Source organism: Somniosus microcephalus, unplaced genomic scaffold (assembly GCF_052327205.1).
Source record: "Somniosus microcephalus isolate GS21.2 unplaced genomic scaffold, FLI_Smic_1.0 unresolved_chr2, whole genome shotgun sequence".
Taxonomy (NCBI): Eukaryota; Metazoa; Chordata; class Chondrichthyes; order Squaliformes; family Somniosidae; genus Somniosus; species Somniosus microcephalus.
Window position 1 is genome coordinate 81708806 of NW_028225180.1, and position 17715 is coordinate 81726520.

General features: G+C 56.6%; 1 protein-coding gene across 1 annotated transcript in view; it reads left to right on the forward strand.

Annotated features, from left to right (window-relative positions):
• LOC147092901 (serine/threonine-protein kinase MRCK alpha-like) overlaps window positions 1–17715 on the forward strand; it is a 144262-nt gene that overhangs the window by 46439 nt on the left and 80108 nt on the right. Inside the window, 6 exon segments of the mRNA XM_085975705.1 lie at window positions 3297–3376; window positions 4633–4766; window positions 12830–12948; window positions 15982–16224; window positions 17312–17407; window positions 17409–17423. Of these exon segments, the coding sequence (XP_085831831.1) occupies window positions 3297–3376; window positions 4633–4766; window positions 12830–12948; window positions 15982–16224; window positions 17312–17407; window positions 17409–17423 (687 nt within the window).

Genomic DNA, 17715 nt, shown 5'->3' on the forward strand with positions numbered 1-17715 from the left:
CACAGAGCCCCATGAGATGTTAGCACAGGTGGGTCACCGAGGTAACATAAGAAATAGGAGCAGGAGTCGACCTTACGGCCCCTCGAGCCTGCTCCGCCATTCAATAAGATCAAGGATCAACCTCAACTCCACATTCCCACCCGATCCCCATATCCCTTGATTCCCCTAGAGTCCAAAAATCTATCGATCTCAGCCTTGAATATACTCAACGACTGAGCCTCCACAGCCCTCTGGGGGAGAGAATTCCAAAGATTCACCACCCTCCGAGTGAAGAAATTCCTCCTCATCTCACTCCTAAATGGCCGACCCCTTATCCTGAGACTGTGACCCCTGGTTCTAGACTCTCCAGCCAGGGGGAAACATCCTCGCTGCATCTACCCTGTCAAGCCCTGCAAGAATTTTATTTGTTTCAATGAGATCACCTCTCATTCTCCTGAACTCTAGGGAATATAGGTAGGTTTTAAGGAGCGTCTTAAAGGAGGAGAGGGAGGTGGAGAGGTACATAAGAACATAAGAAATAGGAGCAGGAGTAGGCCAATCGGCCCCTCGAGCCCGCTCCGCCATTCAATGAGATCGTGGCTGATCTGATCCTAACCGCCAATCCACTATCACAGAACCATCTCCTGAATCTAACAGAATTAGACACACGAAATAGGAGCCAGGATCAGGCTACACGGCCCCTGGGCCCGCTCCGCTACCCACAGGGCCATGACTGATCCAAACCTAGACTCATGTCCAAATTCCTGCCCGCTCCCCGTAACCCTTTATTCCCTTTACTTCTAGGAAACTTCTGTTTTAAATTTATGTAATGATGTAGCTTCTACAGGTTTTTGGGGCAGCATATCCCATGGACCTACCACCCTCTGAGTGAAGTAGTTCCTCCTCATCTCAGTTTTGAAAGAGCAGCCCCTTATTCTAAGACTATGCCCCCTAGTTCTAGTTTCACCCATCATCGGGAACATCCTCCCCGCATCCACCCGATCCAACCCCTTCACAATCTTATATGTTTCAATAAGATCGCCTCTCATTCTTCTGAACTCCAATGAGTAGAGTCCCAATCTACTCAACCTCTCCTCATATGTCCATCCCCTCATCCCCAGGATTAACCGAGTATAGGGAGGGAATTCCAGAGCTTAGGGCCCAGGCGGCTGAAGGCACGGCCGCCAATGGTGGAGCGATTATAATCGTGGATGTGCAAGAGGCCAGAATTAGACGAGCGCAGAGATCTCACAGGATTGTAGGGCTGGAGGAGGTTACAGAGATAGGGAGGGGGGTGAGGAGGCCATGGAAGGATTTGAACACCAGGATGAGAATTTTGAAATCGAGGCCTTGTCGGACCGGGAGCCAGTGTAGGTCAGCGAGCACAGGGGGTGATGGGTGAACGGGACTGGGTGTGAGTTAGGACACGGGGCAGTGAGCACAGGGGGTGATGGGTGAACGGGACTCGGTGCGAGTTAGGACACGGGGCAGTGAGCACGGGGGGTGATGGGTGAACGGGACTCGGTGTGAGTTAGGACACGGGGCAGTGAGCACGGGGTGATGGGTGAACGGGACTGGGTGCGAGTTAGGACACGAGGCAGTGAGCACGGGGTGATGGGTGAACAGGACTGGGTGCGAGTTAGGACACGGGGCAGTGAGCACGGGGTGATGGGTGAACGGGACTGGGTGTGAGTTAGGACACGGGGCAGTGAGCACAGGGGGTGATGGGCGAACGGGACTGGGTGCGAGTTAGGACACGGGGCAGTGAGCACAGGGGGTGATGGGTGAACGGGACTGGGTGTGAGTTAGGACACGGGGCAGTGAGCACGGGGTGATGGGTGAACGGGACTCGGTGCGAGTTAGGACACGGGGCAGTGAGCACAGGGGGTGATGGGTGAACGGGACTGGGTGCGAGTTAGGACACGGGGCAGTGAGCACAGGGGGTGATGGGCGAACGGGACTCGGTGCGAGTTAGGACACGGGGCAGTGAGCACGGGGTGATGGGTGAACTGGACTCGGTGCGAGTTAGGACACGGGGCAGTGAGCACAGGGGGTGATGGGTGAACGGGACTTGGTGCGAGTTAGGATACGGGGGCAGTGAGCACAGGGGGTGATGGGTGAACGGGACTCGGTGCGAGTTAGGACACGGGGCAGTGAGCACAGGGGGTGATGGGTGAACGGGACTCGGTGCGAGTTAGGACACGGGGCAGTGAGCAAAGGGGGTGATGGGTGAACGGGACTGGGTGCGAGTTAGGACACGGGGCAGTGAGCACAGGGGGTGATGGGTGAACGGGACTGGGTGTGAGTTAGGACACGGGGCAGTGAGCACAGGGGGTGATGGGTGAACGGGACTGGGTGCGAGTTAGGACACGGGGCAGTGAGCACGGGGTGATGGGTGAACGGGACTCGGTGCGAATTCGGACACGGGGCAGTGAGCACAGGGGGTGATGGGTGAACGGGACTGGGTGCGAGTTAGGACACGGGGCAGTGAGCACAGGGGGTGATGGGTGAACGGGACTGGGTGCGAGTTAGGACACGGGGCAGTGTGAGCACAGGGGGTGATGGGTGAACGGGACTTGGTGCGAGTTAGGACACGGGGCAGTGAGCACAGGGGGTGATGGGTGAACGGGACTTGGTGCGAGTTAGGACACGGGGCAGCAGAGTTTTGGATGAGCTCAAGTTTACGATGGGTAGAACGTGGGAAGCCGGCCAGGAGTGCGTTGGAATAGGCAAGTCTAGAGGTAACAACAGCATTGATCAAACACTTCTTCTCTCCCCTCCTCCCCTACAGGGCATCAACTCAGAGGGAGCTTTACTCTGTATCTAACCCGTGCTGTACCTGCCCTGGGTGTGTTTGATGGGACAGTGTAGAGGGAGCTTTACTCTGTATCTAACCCGTGCTGTACCTGCCCTGGGAGTGTTTGATGGGACAGTGTAGAGGGAGCTTTACTCTGTATCTAACCCCGTGCTGTACCTGCCCTGGGAGTGTTTGATGGGACAGTGTAGAGGGAGCTTTACTCTGTATCTAACCCGTGCTGTACCTGCCCTGGGAGTGTTTGACGGGACAGTGTAGAGGGAGCTTTACTCTTTATCTAACCCGTGCTGTACCTGCCCTGGGAGTGTTTGATGGGACAGTGTAGAGGGAGCTTTACTCTGTATCTAACCCATGCTGTACCTGCCCTGGGACTACTTTGCCCTGTGGATGTCTCCCTTCCCGCAGTCTAATTACTCCCACAATGAAGACTCACCCAGTAATGCAAATGTCACTCGCTGCTGCCTCTCCATTGGGCTGTAATTGTGAGAATTGTGTGTTTCAGGACTCGGCCCCACCGCCCAGCCGAGGCGCTTTCTCTGGACTCCATCTTCCCTTCGTTGGATTCACGTATACCTCCAACTGGTGAGTTAGAACCGGGCAGAGATTGAGCCTCTTCCATTCTGGATTGACAACCCCTCTATAGTAATCTCAGATGTAATGCTTAAGTTATCCACCAGATGGAGACAAATTAAAGGGTTCATTTACCAGTGTTTTAAGGTAAGCCCTGCTATACAAGTATTTAGGTAATGTGGACTTGTGGGTATGACATCATAAGATCCTCCATGTTGGCATCGTACAGTAAGAAATACCAGTGCATGCCTGTCGTTGTAAGAGCTCGGTTCTCTCCTTATTCTGTGTAATTAAAAGTAAAGTTTTGAGTTCCTGAAGTCTCACTTTATATCAGTTATTTGGACCTTACTACTCGGATATAACACCTCAGAATTCCGGGCTATCCCGATATCTCCCGGTGTAACATTGAGACTCTGAGTGTTGACACCCCAAAGCCTTTCCACCATCTACAAGGCACAAGTAAGGAGTGTGATGGAATACTCTCCACTTGCCTGGATGAGTGCAGCTCCATCAACACTCGAGAAACTCGACACCATCCAGGACAAAGCAGCCCTCTTGATTGGCACCCCATCCACCACCTTAAACATTCACTCCCTCCACCAGCGGCGCACCGTGGCTGCAGTGTGGACCATCTACAAGATGCACTGCAGCAACTCGCCAAGGCTTCTTCAGCAGCACCTCCCAAACCCGCGACCTCTTCCACCTAGAAGGACAAGGGCAGCAGGCGTATGGGAACACCACCACCTCCAAGTTCCCCTCCAAGTCACACACCATCCTAACTTAGAAGTATATCGGCTGTTCCTTCATCGTCGCTGGGTCAAAATCCTGGAACTCCCTCCCTAACAGCACTGTGGGAGCACCTTCACCACACGGACTGCAGCGGTTCAAGAAGGCGGCTCACCGCCACCTTCTCAAGGGGCAACTAGGGATGGGCAATAAATGCTGGGCTTGCCAGCGACGCGCACATCCCATGAATGAATAAATAAAATGCTGTTTTGGTTCGTGCTTCATGTGACTGGTAACGTAAGAAAACTCACTAAGCACTTGGTTGAGTATAAAACAAGGCTTTAATCAACTGTTTCACAACCATGAGATTCTAGTTACATCACTAGTTCCTGGTTACAAAAACATCCTGAGCAAACTGGGCCCACGCCTGAGTATTTATACTCCTGGGACAGCGCCACCAGCTGGATGCCCAGTGTTATTTCATGAGTCATTTCTTCATGAATGGTAAGATTCATGACAACTGGTTTCTGTATTTCCCCCAGCTCGCTATCTGACCGGGGCTGTTTGAAGGAAGCGATGGTCTCTACATCACTAGACCATCAGGCAGCTGAAGCGTTTGAGAAGAAGATAGAGAGGCTGGAGCTCGACAAGGGGGAACTGAACCGCAAACTTCAAGGTGAGAATTAGATAGGATTCATTTACGGATCACAGTTTGAATTTTAACTTGTTAATGGTTGCAATTTCCTGGTGAAAAGGAAACCAGATTGTCAATGTTTGGCTCTGAATCCAGACTCGTACAGTTCCCGGGAGCGAGTTACAGGCTAGAAACTAATTGAGTGGTTTGGGTGGTTTATATATAGAATAACAGATACCCGGGAGTGAGTTACAGGCTGGAATCTAATCGAGGGGTTTGGGGGGTTTATATATAGAATAACAGATACCCGGGAGTGAGTTACAGGCTGGAATCTAATCGGGGTGTTCAGGGGGTTTATATATAGAATAACAGATACCCGGGAGTGAGTTACAGGCTGGAATCTAATCGGGGTGTTCGGGGGGTTTATATATAAAATAACAGATACCCGGGAGTGAGTTACAGGCTGGAATCTAATCGAGGGGTTCAGGGGGTTTATATATAGAATAACAGATACCCGGGAGTGAGTTACAGGCTGGAATCTAATCGAGGGGTTCAGGGGGTTTATATATAGAATAACAGATACCCGGGAGTGAGTTACAGGCTGGAATCTAATCGTGGGGTTCGGGGTGTTTATATATAGAATAACAGATACCCGGGAGTGAGTTACAGGCTGGAATCTAATCGAGAGGTTTGGGGGTTTATATATAGAATAACAGATACCCGGGAGTTAGTTACAGGCTGGAATCTAATCGAGGGGTTCAGGGGGTTTATATATAGAATAACAGATACCCGGGAGTGAGTTACAGGCTGGAATCTAATCGAGGGGTTCAGGGGGTTTATATATAGAATAACAGATACCCGGGAGTGAGTTACAGGCTGGAATCTAATCGAGGGGTTCAGGGGGTTTATATATAGAATAACAGATACCCGGGAGTGAGTTACAGGCTGGAATCTAATCGAGGGGTTCAGGGGGTTTATATATAGAATAACAGATACCCGGGAGTGAGTTACAGGCTGGAATCTAATCGAGGGGTTCAGGGGGTTTATATATAGAATAACATACCCGGGAGTTAGTTACAGGCTGGAATCTAATCGAGGGGTTCAGGGGGTTTATATATAGAATAACAGATACCCGGGAGTGAGTTACAGGCTGGAATCTAATCGAGGGGTTCGGGGTGTTTATATATAGAATAACAGATACCCGGGAGTTAGTTACAGGCTGGAATCTAATCGAGGGGTTCGGGGGGTGTGGTAAACCACTGTTATTGTTTTCATTGTTGTTCACTACTGTTATCGTTATTGCACATTGTTACCTCTTGCTACTCACTGTGTACCAATGCATGCCTCAGCTGGCTCCGCCTACATGACCTGGTATAAAGGTGGCTGCCCGGCAACCCACTTCCTTCTTGGAACCAGTCGTCCACGAGAGGCATGCTCTGTTCTTTAGTTAATAAAAACCTTTTCATTACTTTCCTAATTCATTGCCTTTTATGGAGTAATTGATAAGCGTATCAATTTTATTAACTAAAAGTAAAATGTCCGGAACTGAGCAGCAACAACAGCAGGCGTTGCTGCGAGCCCTCAGACCAGCATGCCTGGACCTCGACCCCCAAGCGGCAGGTTCATCTACCAATTTTGAACACTGGCTGAGCTGCTTTGAATCCTTCCGAGAAGCCTCCGCCGTGACATCGGAGGAGAACAAATTAAAAGTCCTGACCGCCCAGGTGAGCCCTCAAGTATATACACTCATCCGGGACGCTACTACGTACACGGCGGCTCTCGACCTGCTAATAGGGCAATACACGCGCCCAGTGAATACGATTTACGCCAGACACCTCCTGGGATCCCGCAGGCAGCAACCGGGGGAATCGGTAGAGGTATTTTTACGGGCGTTACAGACGCTCTGCAGGGACTGCGACTGTAAGGCGGTAACGGCTGCGGCGCACGCGGAGGGACTTACCTGTGATGCCTTCGTTAAGGGCCTCCAGTCCGACTACTCCCGGCAGAGACTGCTCGAAAGCAAGGAGCTCGACCTGAAGACGGCCATAGCCCTCGCGCTCTCACTAGATGCGGCCCACCGAAACCTCGAAGCATACGCACGTAACGGGGCCGCGCCATGGTCATCGCGACTTTGGGACATGGGACCGCCGCCCCCGGTACCAACTACTGCAGCGATGTCCCGAAAGCAACCGGGACCGCCGCCCCCGGTACCAACTACTGCAACGATGTCCCGTAACCAGGCCCAAAAATGCTATTTCTGTGGCCAGTTAAAACACCCCAGAGCGCGCTGCCCGGCGAAGACCGCTACCTGCTCTGGCTGCGGGAAGAAAGGTCATTACGCCAACGCCTGCAGAGGGAAACCCGCGAACGCCAGCAGCGCCGTGTGTGAACCGTGGGGGCAGCCATCTTCTCCGCCATTTTGTGCACCTCCGGCTGCGTGGGGATCGGCATCATGGCCGCCGCCATTTTGCCCGCCGCACTCAACCGCCAATTTGTCTCCGGACTCGACCACCGTCTCGTCGGACGACCACATCAGCTGACTCAGCCATACACTGGCCTCCGTTACGCTGGATCAAGCCCTCCCTCATCATCTGTCCAGGTCCATGATGGACATTATGGTAAACGGCTGCGCCACTACTTGCCTGTTTGACAGCGGGAGCACTGAGAGTTTTATTCACCCCGACATGGTGCGTAGCCACTCCCTCACGGTCCTGCCAACGCGCCATCGGATTTCTATGGCGTCCAAGTCCCATTCAACGGACGTCGGCGGCTACTGTGTGGTGACCCTTTCGGTTAGGGCACTGAATATAAAAATTTTAAACTTCTTGTCCTGCCCCGTCTTTGCGCTGCCGTTCTGCTAGGGTTGGATTTTCAGTGCCACCTCAAAAGTGTCACATTGGCATACGGCGGACCCCTTCCCCCACTCAGTCTGCAACCAACAGCTTTTAAATCACCCGCCGCGCACCACTTGCAGCCTTTCCACACTCAAAGTCCCCCCCCCCCCTCCCTTGTTCGCTAACCTCACCCGCGACTGTAAACCCATCGCTACCAAGAGCAGGCGGTACAGCGCCGGGGACAGAGCTTTTATTAGCGCTGAGGTGGAGCGACTCCTGAAGGAGGGCATTATCGAAGGGAGCACCAGCCCATGGCGAGCCCAGGTTGTAGTCGTTAAGACCGCCGATAAACGCCGCCTGGTCATCGACTACAGCCAAACCATAAACCGGTACACCCAGCTGGACGCATACCCCCTTCCCCGCATATCTGATATGGTCAATTAGATTGCGCAATACAGGGTATTCTCCACCATTGACCTTAAGTCAGCATACCACCAACTCCCTATCCGCCATGAGGACCGCCAGTATACTGCCTTCGAGGCAAACAGCCGCCTCTACCACTTCCTTAGGGTCCCCTTCGGCGTCACCAACGGGGTTTCGGTCTTCCAAAGGGAGATGGACCGGATGGTTGACCAGAACGCGCTGCAGGCCACCTTTCCCTATCTGGATAACGTCACCATCTGCGGCCACGACCAGCAGGACCATGACGTTAATCTAGCGAAATTCCTCCGTACGGCCCAGCGGCTGAATCTAACATACAATAAAGAGAAATTATGTTTCACACCACGCGCCTTGCCATCCTCGGCTGCGTAGTGGAGAACGGAGTCATTGGGCCCGACCCCGACAGAATGCGCCCCCTTATGGAGCTCCCCCTCCCCCACTGCCTAAAAGCACTGAAGAGATGCCTGGGGTTTTTCTCTTACTATGCTCAGTGGGTGCCCAACTATGCGGACAAAGCCAGACCCCTCATCAAGTCCACCTCCTTCCCCCTGACATCAGAGGCGGGTGCTGCCTTCACTCTTATCAAGAGTGATATTGCGAAGGCCACAATGCACGCAGTGGATGAGTCCATCCCTTTCCAAGTGGAGAGCGATGCATCCGACTTCGCCCTAGCTGCAACCCTTAACCAGGCGGGGAGACCCGTGGCCTTTTTCTCAAGGACCCTCCAGGGCCCCGAGATTCGACACTCCTCTGTCGAAAAGGAGGCCCAGGCTATTGTGGAAGCGATGCGACACTGGAGGCATTACCTGGCCGGAAAATGATTTACCCTTCTCACTGACCAGCGTTCAGTTGCTTTTATGTTCAATAATAAGCAGAGGGGCAAAATCAAGAACGACAAGATCTTGAGGTGGAGAATTGAACTTTCCACCTACAATTACGATATCTTGTACCGGCCCGGGAAACTCAATGAGCCCCCAGATGCTCTATCACGAGGTACATGCGCCAACGCGCAAGTTGATAGACTGCGGACCCTCCACAATGACCTCTGCCACCCCGGGGTCACCAGATTCTGCCACTTCATTAAGTCCCGCAACCTGCCCTACTCCATCGAGGAGGTCAGAACTATGACCAGGAACTGCCAAATCTGTGCCGAATGCAAACCGCATTTTTATAGGCCAGACAGAGCAAGCCTGATCAAGGCCACTCGCCCCTTCGAGCGCTTGAGCATCGACTTTAAGGGGCCCCTTCCTTCCTCTGACCGCAACGTGTACTTCCTCAACATTGTTGATGAGTACTCCCGTTTGCCATCCCTTGCCCAGACATGACCAGTACCACGGTCATCAAATGTCTGAATGACCTCTTCGCCTTGTTCGGGTTCCCCAGCTATATACATAGCGACCGGGGCTCATCTTTCATGAGCGACGAACTTCGTCAGTACCTGCTCGCGAGAGGTATTGCTACGAGCAGGACCACCAGCTACAACCCCCGGGGGAACGGCCAGGTGGAAAGAGAGAACGCGACGGTTTGGAAGGCCGTCCTCTTAGCCTTAAAATCTAAGGGCCTTCTGACCTCTTGCTGGCAGGAGGCCCTCCCTGCGGCGCTCCACTCCATCCGGTCACTGCTTTGTACTGCCACTAATGCCACCCCTCATGAGCAAATGTTCATTTTCCCCAGGAAGTCCACATCGGGAACCTCACTACCGACATGGCTGACTTCTCCTGGGCCCGTCCTACTGCGGAGGCACGTGAGGACCCATAAAACAGACCCCCTGGTCGAGAGGGTGAACCTCCTACACGCCAACCCCCAGTATGCCTACGTGGCATACCCAGACGGGCGGGAGGACACGGTCTCCATACGAGACCTCGCACCCTCGGGCGCCCCTGAATCACCACCGTTATTATCCACCACTTCTCCCAACCCAACCCCTGTAGACGGCATGCCGGAGCCCCAGGACCCTTCGTCGACCACTCAGACACCAGACTCGACGTTGGATACTGCAGCACCGCCGCCACTGCTACGACGATCAGGACGGCATACAAGGCCTCCTGATAGACTTACCTACACGAACTTTTAGTACACTTCACCCCACCGGACTCAATTTTAAACAAGGGGTGAATGTGGTAAACCACTGTTATTGTTTTCGTCGTTGTTCACTACTGTTATCGTTATTGCACATTGTTACCTCTTGCTACTCACAATTCACAATTCAAATCGCTTTATTGGCATGATAAGTTACATCTTATGTTGCCAAAGCATCAAAATACATTTATGGTTTAGCACATAAACGCAGTTCTATTCATACAGTGTATAAACAGGTATATCCCTGAGTGTATAAATATACATTCGCATTGTTTATATATATTCGTTTCTTAGTTTACTGGTTGTCCCTCTGTTCATGGCAAGCTGTAACATAGTGTGCCGCCAGTGTTACACAGCTTCTCTCCTCTCCCAGTAGGAATGGGAGTTTTTGGTTGTCATTCAGATTTCTGAAATCAGGGCATATTTGTGAGAATTTTTGGTAGAAATTCTCCCTGATGCCCTGATATTTTCCGCAGGCTGTGAGGAAGTGCATCTCTGTCTCCACTACTCCCTGACTGCAGTGAGAGCATATCCTGTCTTCTCTTGGCAGCCTGGTCTGCCTGTGTCTGCCTTTTTCGATCGCTAGGCTATGTTCGCTAAGTCTGTACCTTGTCAAGGTTCTTCTCAGTTTGTTATCCTTTACCATGGTCAGGTAATCAGCTATGTTGTATTGTCTGTTTAGGGCCAAGTAGCAATTGAGTTTGCTTTGGGTTTTTGTTGTTTCTGCCCAATATGTCAGATATTTTTCCTTTTGCTTAGTGACGATTGTGTTGGGTCGAATTCTTTGTGTTACCCTGTCACTGTCCTGGGGCTGGTTATTGTTAGTATTGTTAGTAGTTACTTCACTCAGTCCCAGGACTAGTTGACTGAGGGTATTCTTCTTTATGGTCAGCTCTTGGCATTTCAGGGCGTCGTAGTGATAGCATTGGGGATTGCTCATTTGTAGGTGATTCCAAAATTTGGTGGCTCTTTTTTGGATATTGATTATTAATGGATATTGGCCTAGTTCCGCCCTGCATGCATTGTTTACTGTTTTCCTTTGAGTCCGAAGGATACTTTTACAGAATTCTGCATGTAGGATCTCAATTGGGTGTTTGTCCCATTTTGCAAATTCTTGTTGAGTTAGCGGTCCCCATACCTCACTGCCATAGAGTGCAATTGGTTCAATTACTGATTTGAAAATTTTGAGCCAAATGCTAATTGGGATTTCTATTTGGATTGATTTTTTGATGGCATAGAAAGCCCTTCTTGCTTTCTCTTTCAGTTCATTCACAGCCAGTTTGGAGTTTCCCATAGAACTGATTTTTAAGCCCAAGTATGTGTAGTTAGTGGTTTGTTCAATTTTGGTTGTTCCTAGTTTGAAATTTATTTTGGGTCCTTGATGTTTGGATCTTTGCTGGAACACAAGGACTTTGGTTTTTTGGGGATTTATTGTCAGGGCCCAAGTCTGGCAGTACGACTCCAGCAGGTCCAGGTTCTGCTGTAGACCCTCCTTAGTTGGTGACAGCAGAACCAGGTCGTCTGCATAGAGGAGGAATTTAACCTTGGATTCATATAGGGTGAGGCTGGGTGCTGTGGATTGTTCAAGTAGTTTTGCCAATCCATTTATGTAAATATTAAAGAGTGTCGGTGAGATTGGCGAGCCCTGCGTCACCCCCCGCCCCTGTGGGAAGTATTTTGTTTGTTTGTCTCCAATTTTAACTGCACATTTGTTGTTTGTATACATTGATTTAATTACATCATATGTTTTCCCTCCTACCCCACTTTCGATAAGTTTCAGGAATAAACCGTCATGCCAGATGGAGTCGAAAGCCTTCTGGAAATCTACAAAGCATGCGTAGATTTTGCTTTTGTTATGGTGAACGTGTTTGTCAATTAGGGTCTGTAGGGTGAAGATATGATCGGATGTTCTATAGTTTGGCAGGAATCCAATTTGGCTTTTACTCAAGACATTGTGCTCCTCAAGGAAGTTTATAAGTCTTTTGTTTATGATGCTACAGAATACCTTCCCCAGGTTACTGTTTACACAGATGGCTCGATAGTTGTTTGGGTCGATTTTGTCCCCACTTTTGTATATGGGCGTTATGAGTCCTTTGTACCAATGCATGCCTCAGCTGGCTCCGCCTACATGACCTGGTATAAAGGTGGCTGCCCGGCAACCCACTTCCTTCTTGGAACCAGTCGTCCACGAGAGGCATGCTCTGTTCTTTAGTTAATAAAAACCTTTCATTACTTTCCTAATTCATCGCCTTTTATGGAGTAATTGATAAGCGTATCAGGGGGTTTATATATAGAATAACAGATACCCGGGAGTGAGTTACAGGCTGGAGTCTAATCGAGGGGTTCGGGGGGGGTTTATATATAGAATAACAGATACCCGGGAGTGAGTTACAGGCTGGAATCTAATCAAGGGGTTTCGGGGGGTTTATATATAGAATAACAGATACCCGGGAGTGAGTTACAGGCTGGAATCTAATCGAGGGGTTCGGGGGGTTTATATATAGAATAACGGATACCCGGGAGTGAGTTACAGGCTGGAATCTAATCGAGGGGTTCGGGGGGTTTATATATAGAATAACAGATACCCGGGAGTGAGTTACAGGCTGGAATCTAATCGAGGGGTTCAGGGGGTTTATATATAGAATAACAGATACCCGGGAGTGAGTTACAGGCTGGAATCTAATCGAGGTGTTCTGGGAGTATTTGATGGACAGTGCTCTGACCTGAGCTGCGGGTTTTGTTGTTTTTCAGGTAGCCAACAGGAAACCGAGGAGCAAGTGAAGAGGAAGAGCGAGGAGGAGAACCGCCAACTGAGCTCCCTGGAGCAGCAGCTGAAGACTGTCCGACAGGAGAAGGAGGATGTCCGTAAGGTAATGAGCCTCGTGCTGCACCCGTCACCTCCCTTCTCCTGATCACAGCCTGGGAAGCTCGCACTCAGTGTAAACTCACACCCCCTGACCCTCTCCCTTCCCCCATCTTCAGCTTTCCCTCGGGAGCTGATTTTTTCCGGGTCTGGAGGAAGGTCACCCTGAGGATCGAAGGTCGGGGAGAAGATTTTTTTGGATTTTTTCTTGTTCAGAGAAACATCATCAGGCCTCTGATCAACCTCCGACCCAGTCTCCCCGTAGCACTCGTTCTCTCTATCTTCCCCTCCCCCGTTGCTCCGTCTCCCCTCCCCGGTCGCCCCTCGCTCGCTCCCTCCCCCCCCTCCCCCGTCGCTCCCTCGCTCCCCTCCCCCCCTTGCTCCCCTCCCCCCTTGCTCCCCTCCCCCCTCGCTCCCCTCGCCCCCTCGCTCCCCTCGCCCCCTTGCTCCGCTCCCCCCTCGCCCCCCTCGCTCCCCTCCCCCCCTCGCCCCCCTCGCTCCCCTCGCCCCCTCGCTCCCCTCCCCCTCGCCCCCCTCGCTCCCCTCTCCCCTCCCCCCTCGCCCCCTCGCTCCCCTCCCCCTCGCTCCCCTCCCCCCTCCCCCCTCGCCCCCTCGCTCCTCTCCTCGCTCCCCCTCCCCCCTCGCTCCCCTCCCCCCTCGCTCCCCTCCCCCCTCGCTCCCCTCCCCCCTCGCTCCCCGCTCCCCTCCCCCCTCGCTCCCCTCCCCCCTCGCTCCCCTCCCCCCTCGCTACCCTCCCCCCTCGCTCCCCTCGCCCCCTCGCTCCCCTCCCCCCCTCGCCCCCGCGCTCCCCTCCCCCCTCGCTCCCCTCCCCCCTCGCTCCCCTCCCCCCTCGCTCCCCTCCCCCCCTCGCTCCCCTCCCCCCTCGCCCCCGCGCTCCCCTCCCCCCGCGCTCCCTCGCCCCCTCGCTCCCCTCCCCCCTCGCTCCCCTCCCCCCTCGCCCCCTCGCTCCCCTCCCCCCTCGCCCCCTCGCCCCCTCGCCCCCTCGCTCCCCTCCCCCCTCGCTCCCCTCCCCCTCGCCCCCCTCGCTCCCCTCTCCCCTCCCCCCTCGCTCCCTCGCTCCCCCTCGCCCCCTCGCTCCCTCGCTCCCCTCCCCCCTCGCTCCCCCTCGCCCCCTCGCTCCCCTCCCCCCTCGCCCCCTCCCCCCCTCGCCCCCTCCCCCCTCGCTCCCCTCGCCCCCGTCGCTCCCCTCCCCCCTCGCTCCCCTCCCCCTCGCTCCCCTCCCCCCTCGCTCCCCCTCCCCCCTCGCCCCCCTCGCTCCCCTCCCCCCTCGCTCCCCTCCCCCCTCGCTCCCCTCCCCCCTCGCTCCCCTCCCCCCTCGCTCCCCTCCCCCCTCGCTCCCCTCCCCCTCGCTCCCCCTCCCCCCTCGCTCCCCTCCCCCTCGCTCCCCTCCCCCCTCGCCCCCTCGCTCCCCTCCCCCCTCGCTCCCCTCCCCCCTCGCTCCCCTCCCCCCTCGCTCCCCTCCCCCCTCGCTCCCCTCCCCCCTCGGCTCCCCTCCCCCCTCGCTCCCCTCCCCCCTCGCTCCCCTCCCCCCTCGCTCCCCTCCCCCCTCGCTCCCCTCCCCCCTCGCTCCCCTCCCCCCTCGCTCCCCTCCCCCCTCGCTCCCCTCCCCCCTCGCTCCCCTCCCCCCTCGCTCCCCTCCCCCCCTCGCTCCCCTCCCCCCTCCCCCCTCGCCCCCTCCCCCCTCGCTCCCCTCCCCCCTCGCTCCCCTCCCCCCTCGCTCCCCTCCCCCCTCGCTCCCCTCCCCCCTCGCCCCCTCGCTCCCCCTCCCCCCTCGCCCCCCTCGCCCCCCTCGCCCCCCCTCGCCCCCCTCGCCCCCCTCGCCCCCCTCCCCCCTCGCTCCCCTCCCCCCTCGCTCCCCTCCCCCCTCGCTCCCCTCCCCCCTCGCTCCCCTCCCCCCTCGCTCCCCTCCCCCCTCGCTCCCCTCCCCCCCTCGCTCCCCTCCCCCTCGCTCCCCTCCCCCCTCGCTCCCCTCCCCCCTCGCTCCCCTCCCCCCTCGCTCCCCTCCCCCCTCGCTCCCCTCCCCCCCTCGCTCCCCCTCCCCCCTCGCTCCCCTCCCCCCTCGCTCCCCTCCCCCCTCGCTCCCCTCCCCCCTCCCCCCTCGCCCCCTCCCCCCTCGCTCCCCTCCCCCCTCGCTCCCCTCCCCCCTCGCTCCCCTCCCCCCTCGCTCCCCTCCCCCCTCGCTCCCCTCCCCCCCTCGCCCCCTCGCTCCCCTCCCCCCCTCGCCCCCCTCGCCCCCCTCGCCCCCCTCGCCCCCCTCGCCCCCCTCCCCCCTCGCTCCCCTCCCCCCTCGCTCCCCTCCCCCCTCGCTCCCCTCCCCCCCTCGCTCCCCTCCCCCCTCGCTCCCCTCCCCCCTCGCTCCCCTCCCCCCTCGCTCCCCTCCCCCCTCGATGCCCTCCCCCCTCGATGCCCTCCCCCCTCGCTCCCTCCCCCCTCGCTCCCCTCCCCCCTCGCTCCCCTCCCCCCTCGCTCCCCTCGCCCCCTCGCTCCCCTCCCCCCTCGCTCCCCTTCCCCCTCCCCCCTCGCTCCCCTCCCCCCTCGCTCCCCTCCCCCCTCGCTCCCCTCCCCCCTCGCTCCCCTCCCCCCTCGCTCCCCTCCCCCCTCGCTCCCCTCCCCCCTCGCTCCCCCTCCCCCCTCGCTCCCCTCCCCCCCTCGCTCCCCTCCCCCCTCGCTCCCCTCCCCCCTCGCTCCCCTCCCCCCTCGCTCCCCTCCCCCCTCGCTCCCCTCCCCCCTCGCTCCCCTCCCCCCTCGCTCCCCTCCCCCCTCGCTCCCCTCCCCCCTCGCTCCCCTCGCCCCCTCGCTCCCCTCGCCCCCTCGCTCCCCTCCCCCCTCGCTCCCCTCCCCCCTCGCCCCCTCTCTCCCCATCACTCGATCTCACTCAAGTCCTAGTCTCTCTCCAAGCACATCTAATTGCCCTTTGACTTCATTTACCTCTGCTCCTTGACGCCATTGACCTCTGATTGTCCTGTGACGCCATAAACCTCTGATTACCCCTTAACCCCCTCTCTCTCTCTGGTTGCAGGATCTGGCCGAGGCCCGGGAGCAGCTGACCGCTCGGAGCCGTGACCTGAGGGAGGCGCAGGTCAAGCGACAGCGGGCAGTCCAGGAGGCCCAAGAAGGGGACGAGCGTTACGCCCAGCTCCGCTCACAGAAGCAGAAGCTGAGCCGAGAGCTGCGCGACCGGGAGGAGGAGATGGAGGTGGTGATGGAGAAAGTGGAGCGCCTGCGGCAGGAGCTGAACAGAGCCGACAAGGCCAAGACAGAGGTGAGGGGAGTGGGAGGCACCCGGGGTTTGACCCCAAGGATCTGACCTTGGGGCTCGGCTGAGCTGCCGTGGGAGGCAGCACAACGTTTCACCTCTAACCTGTTGGCTGTCTAATTCGCCAAATAATGATTGCACAGAATCCTGCGCCAGTACTGAGGGAGCGCCACACTGTCGGAGGGGCTGCACTGAGGGAGCGCCGCACTGTTGGAGGGGCTGTACTGAGGGAGCGCCGCACTGTCGGAGGGGCTGTACTGAGGGAGCGCCGCACTGTCGGAGGGGCAGTACTGAGGGAGCGCCGCACTGTCGGAGGGGCTGCACTGAGGGAGCGCCGCACTGTCGGAGGAGCAGTACTAAGGGAGCGCCGCACTGTCGGAGGGGCAGTACTGAGGGAGTGCCGCACGGTCGGAGGGGCGGTACTGAGGGAGCGCCGCACTGTCGGAGGGGCAGTACTGAGGGAGCGCCGCACTGTCGGAGGGGCAGTACTGAGGGAGCGCCGCACTGTCGGAGGGGCAGTACTGAGGGAGCGCCGCACTGTCGGAGGGGCAGTACTGAGGGAGCGCCGCACTGTCGGAGGGCAGTACTGAGGGAGCGCCGCACTGTCGGAGGGGCAGTACTGAGGGAGCGCTGCACTGTCAGAGGGGCCGTCTTTCGGACGAGACGTTAAACCGAGGCCCGTCTGCTCGCTCAGGCGGATCAAAGATCCCGCGGCCACTATTGGAAGAAGAGCAGGGGGAGTTCTCCCCGGTGTCCTGGGGCCAATATTTATCCCTCAACCAAACATCACTAAAACAGATGATCTGGTCATTATCACATTGCTGTTTGTGGGAGCTTGCTGTGCGCAAATTGGCTGCTGCGTTTCCCACATTACAACAGTGACCACACTTCAAAAAGTACTTCATTGGCTGTAAAGCACTTTGGGACGTCCTGAGGTTGTGAAGTTGGGTGCGAAAGTGAGACTGCGGCTGAGAGCGCCGGTCGTTCTGTCGTTGTCTGAGGGGACTGTGGACTGTGGGTTTGTATCACGGGGGCAGGAAGGAATTCTAGTAACTGACCTCGGCTGTGTCTGCTTTGATCCGTTTAATTGCAGATGGAGGTGAAGGTGGAGGAGGAGGTGCTGGAGACAGCGAGACAGCACAAACTGTGGGAGCGGAGTGAGCAGAGGAGGAAGGTGCTGGAGGAGGAGGGTGGAGAGACTCAAGGTAAGAGCGGCCCTGTGTCCATTGCTGTCAGATCCGTCTGCCCCACGCTAGCCGAGCCCAGCCCTCACCCCAAAGCTGGACTGTCAGCATAAACTGAACAGGTTAGAGGCGAATAGTTCCCCACAGCTCTTGTCCCTCCCGACCCCCCCCCAGTCCCCCTCTCGCTCCCGCACAGCTCTCGTCCCTCCGACCCCCCCCCCCCAGTCCCCCTCTCGCTCCCGCACAGCTCTCGTCCCTCCGACCCCCCCCCCCAGTCCCCCTCTCGTTCCCCCCCAGTCCCCCTCTCGTTCCC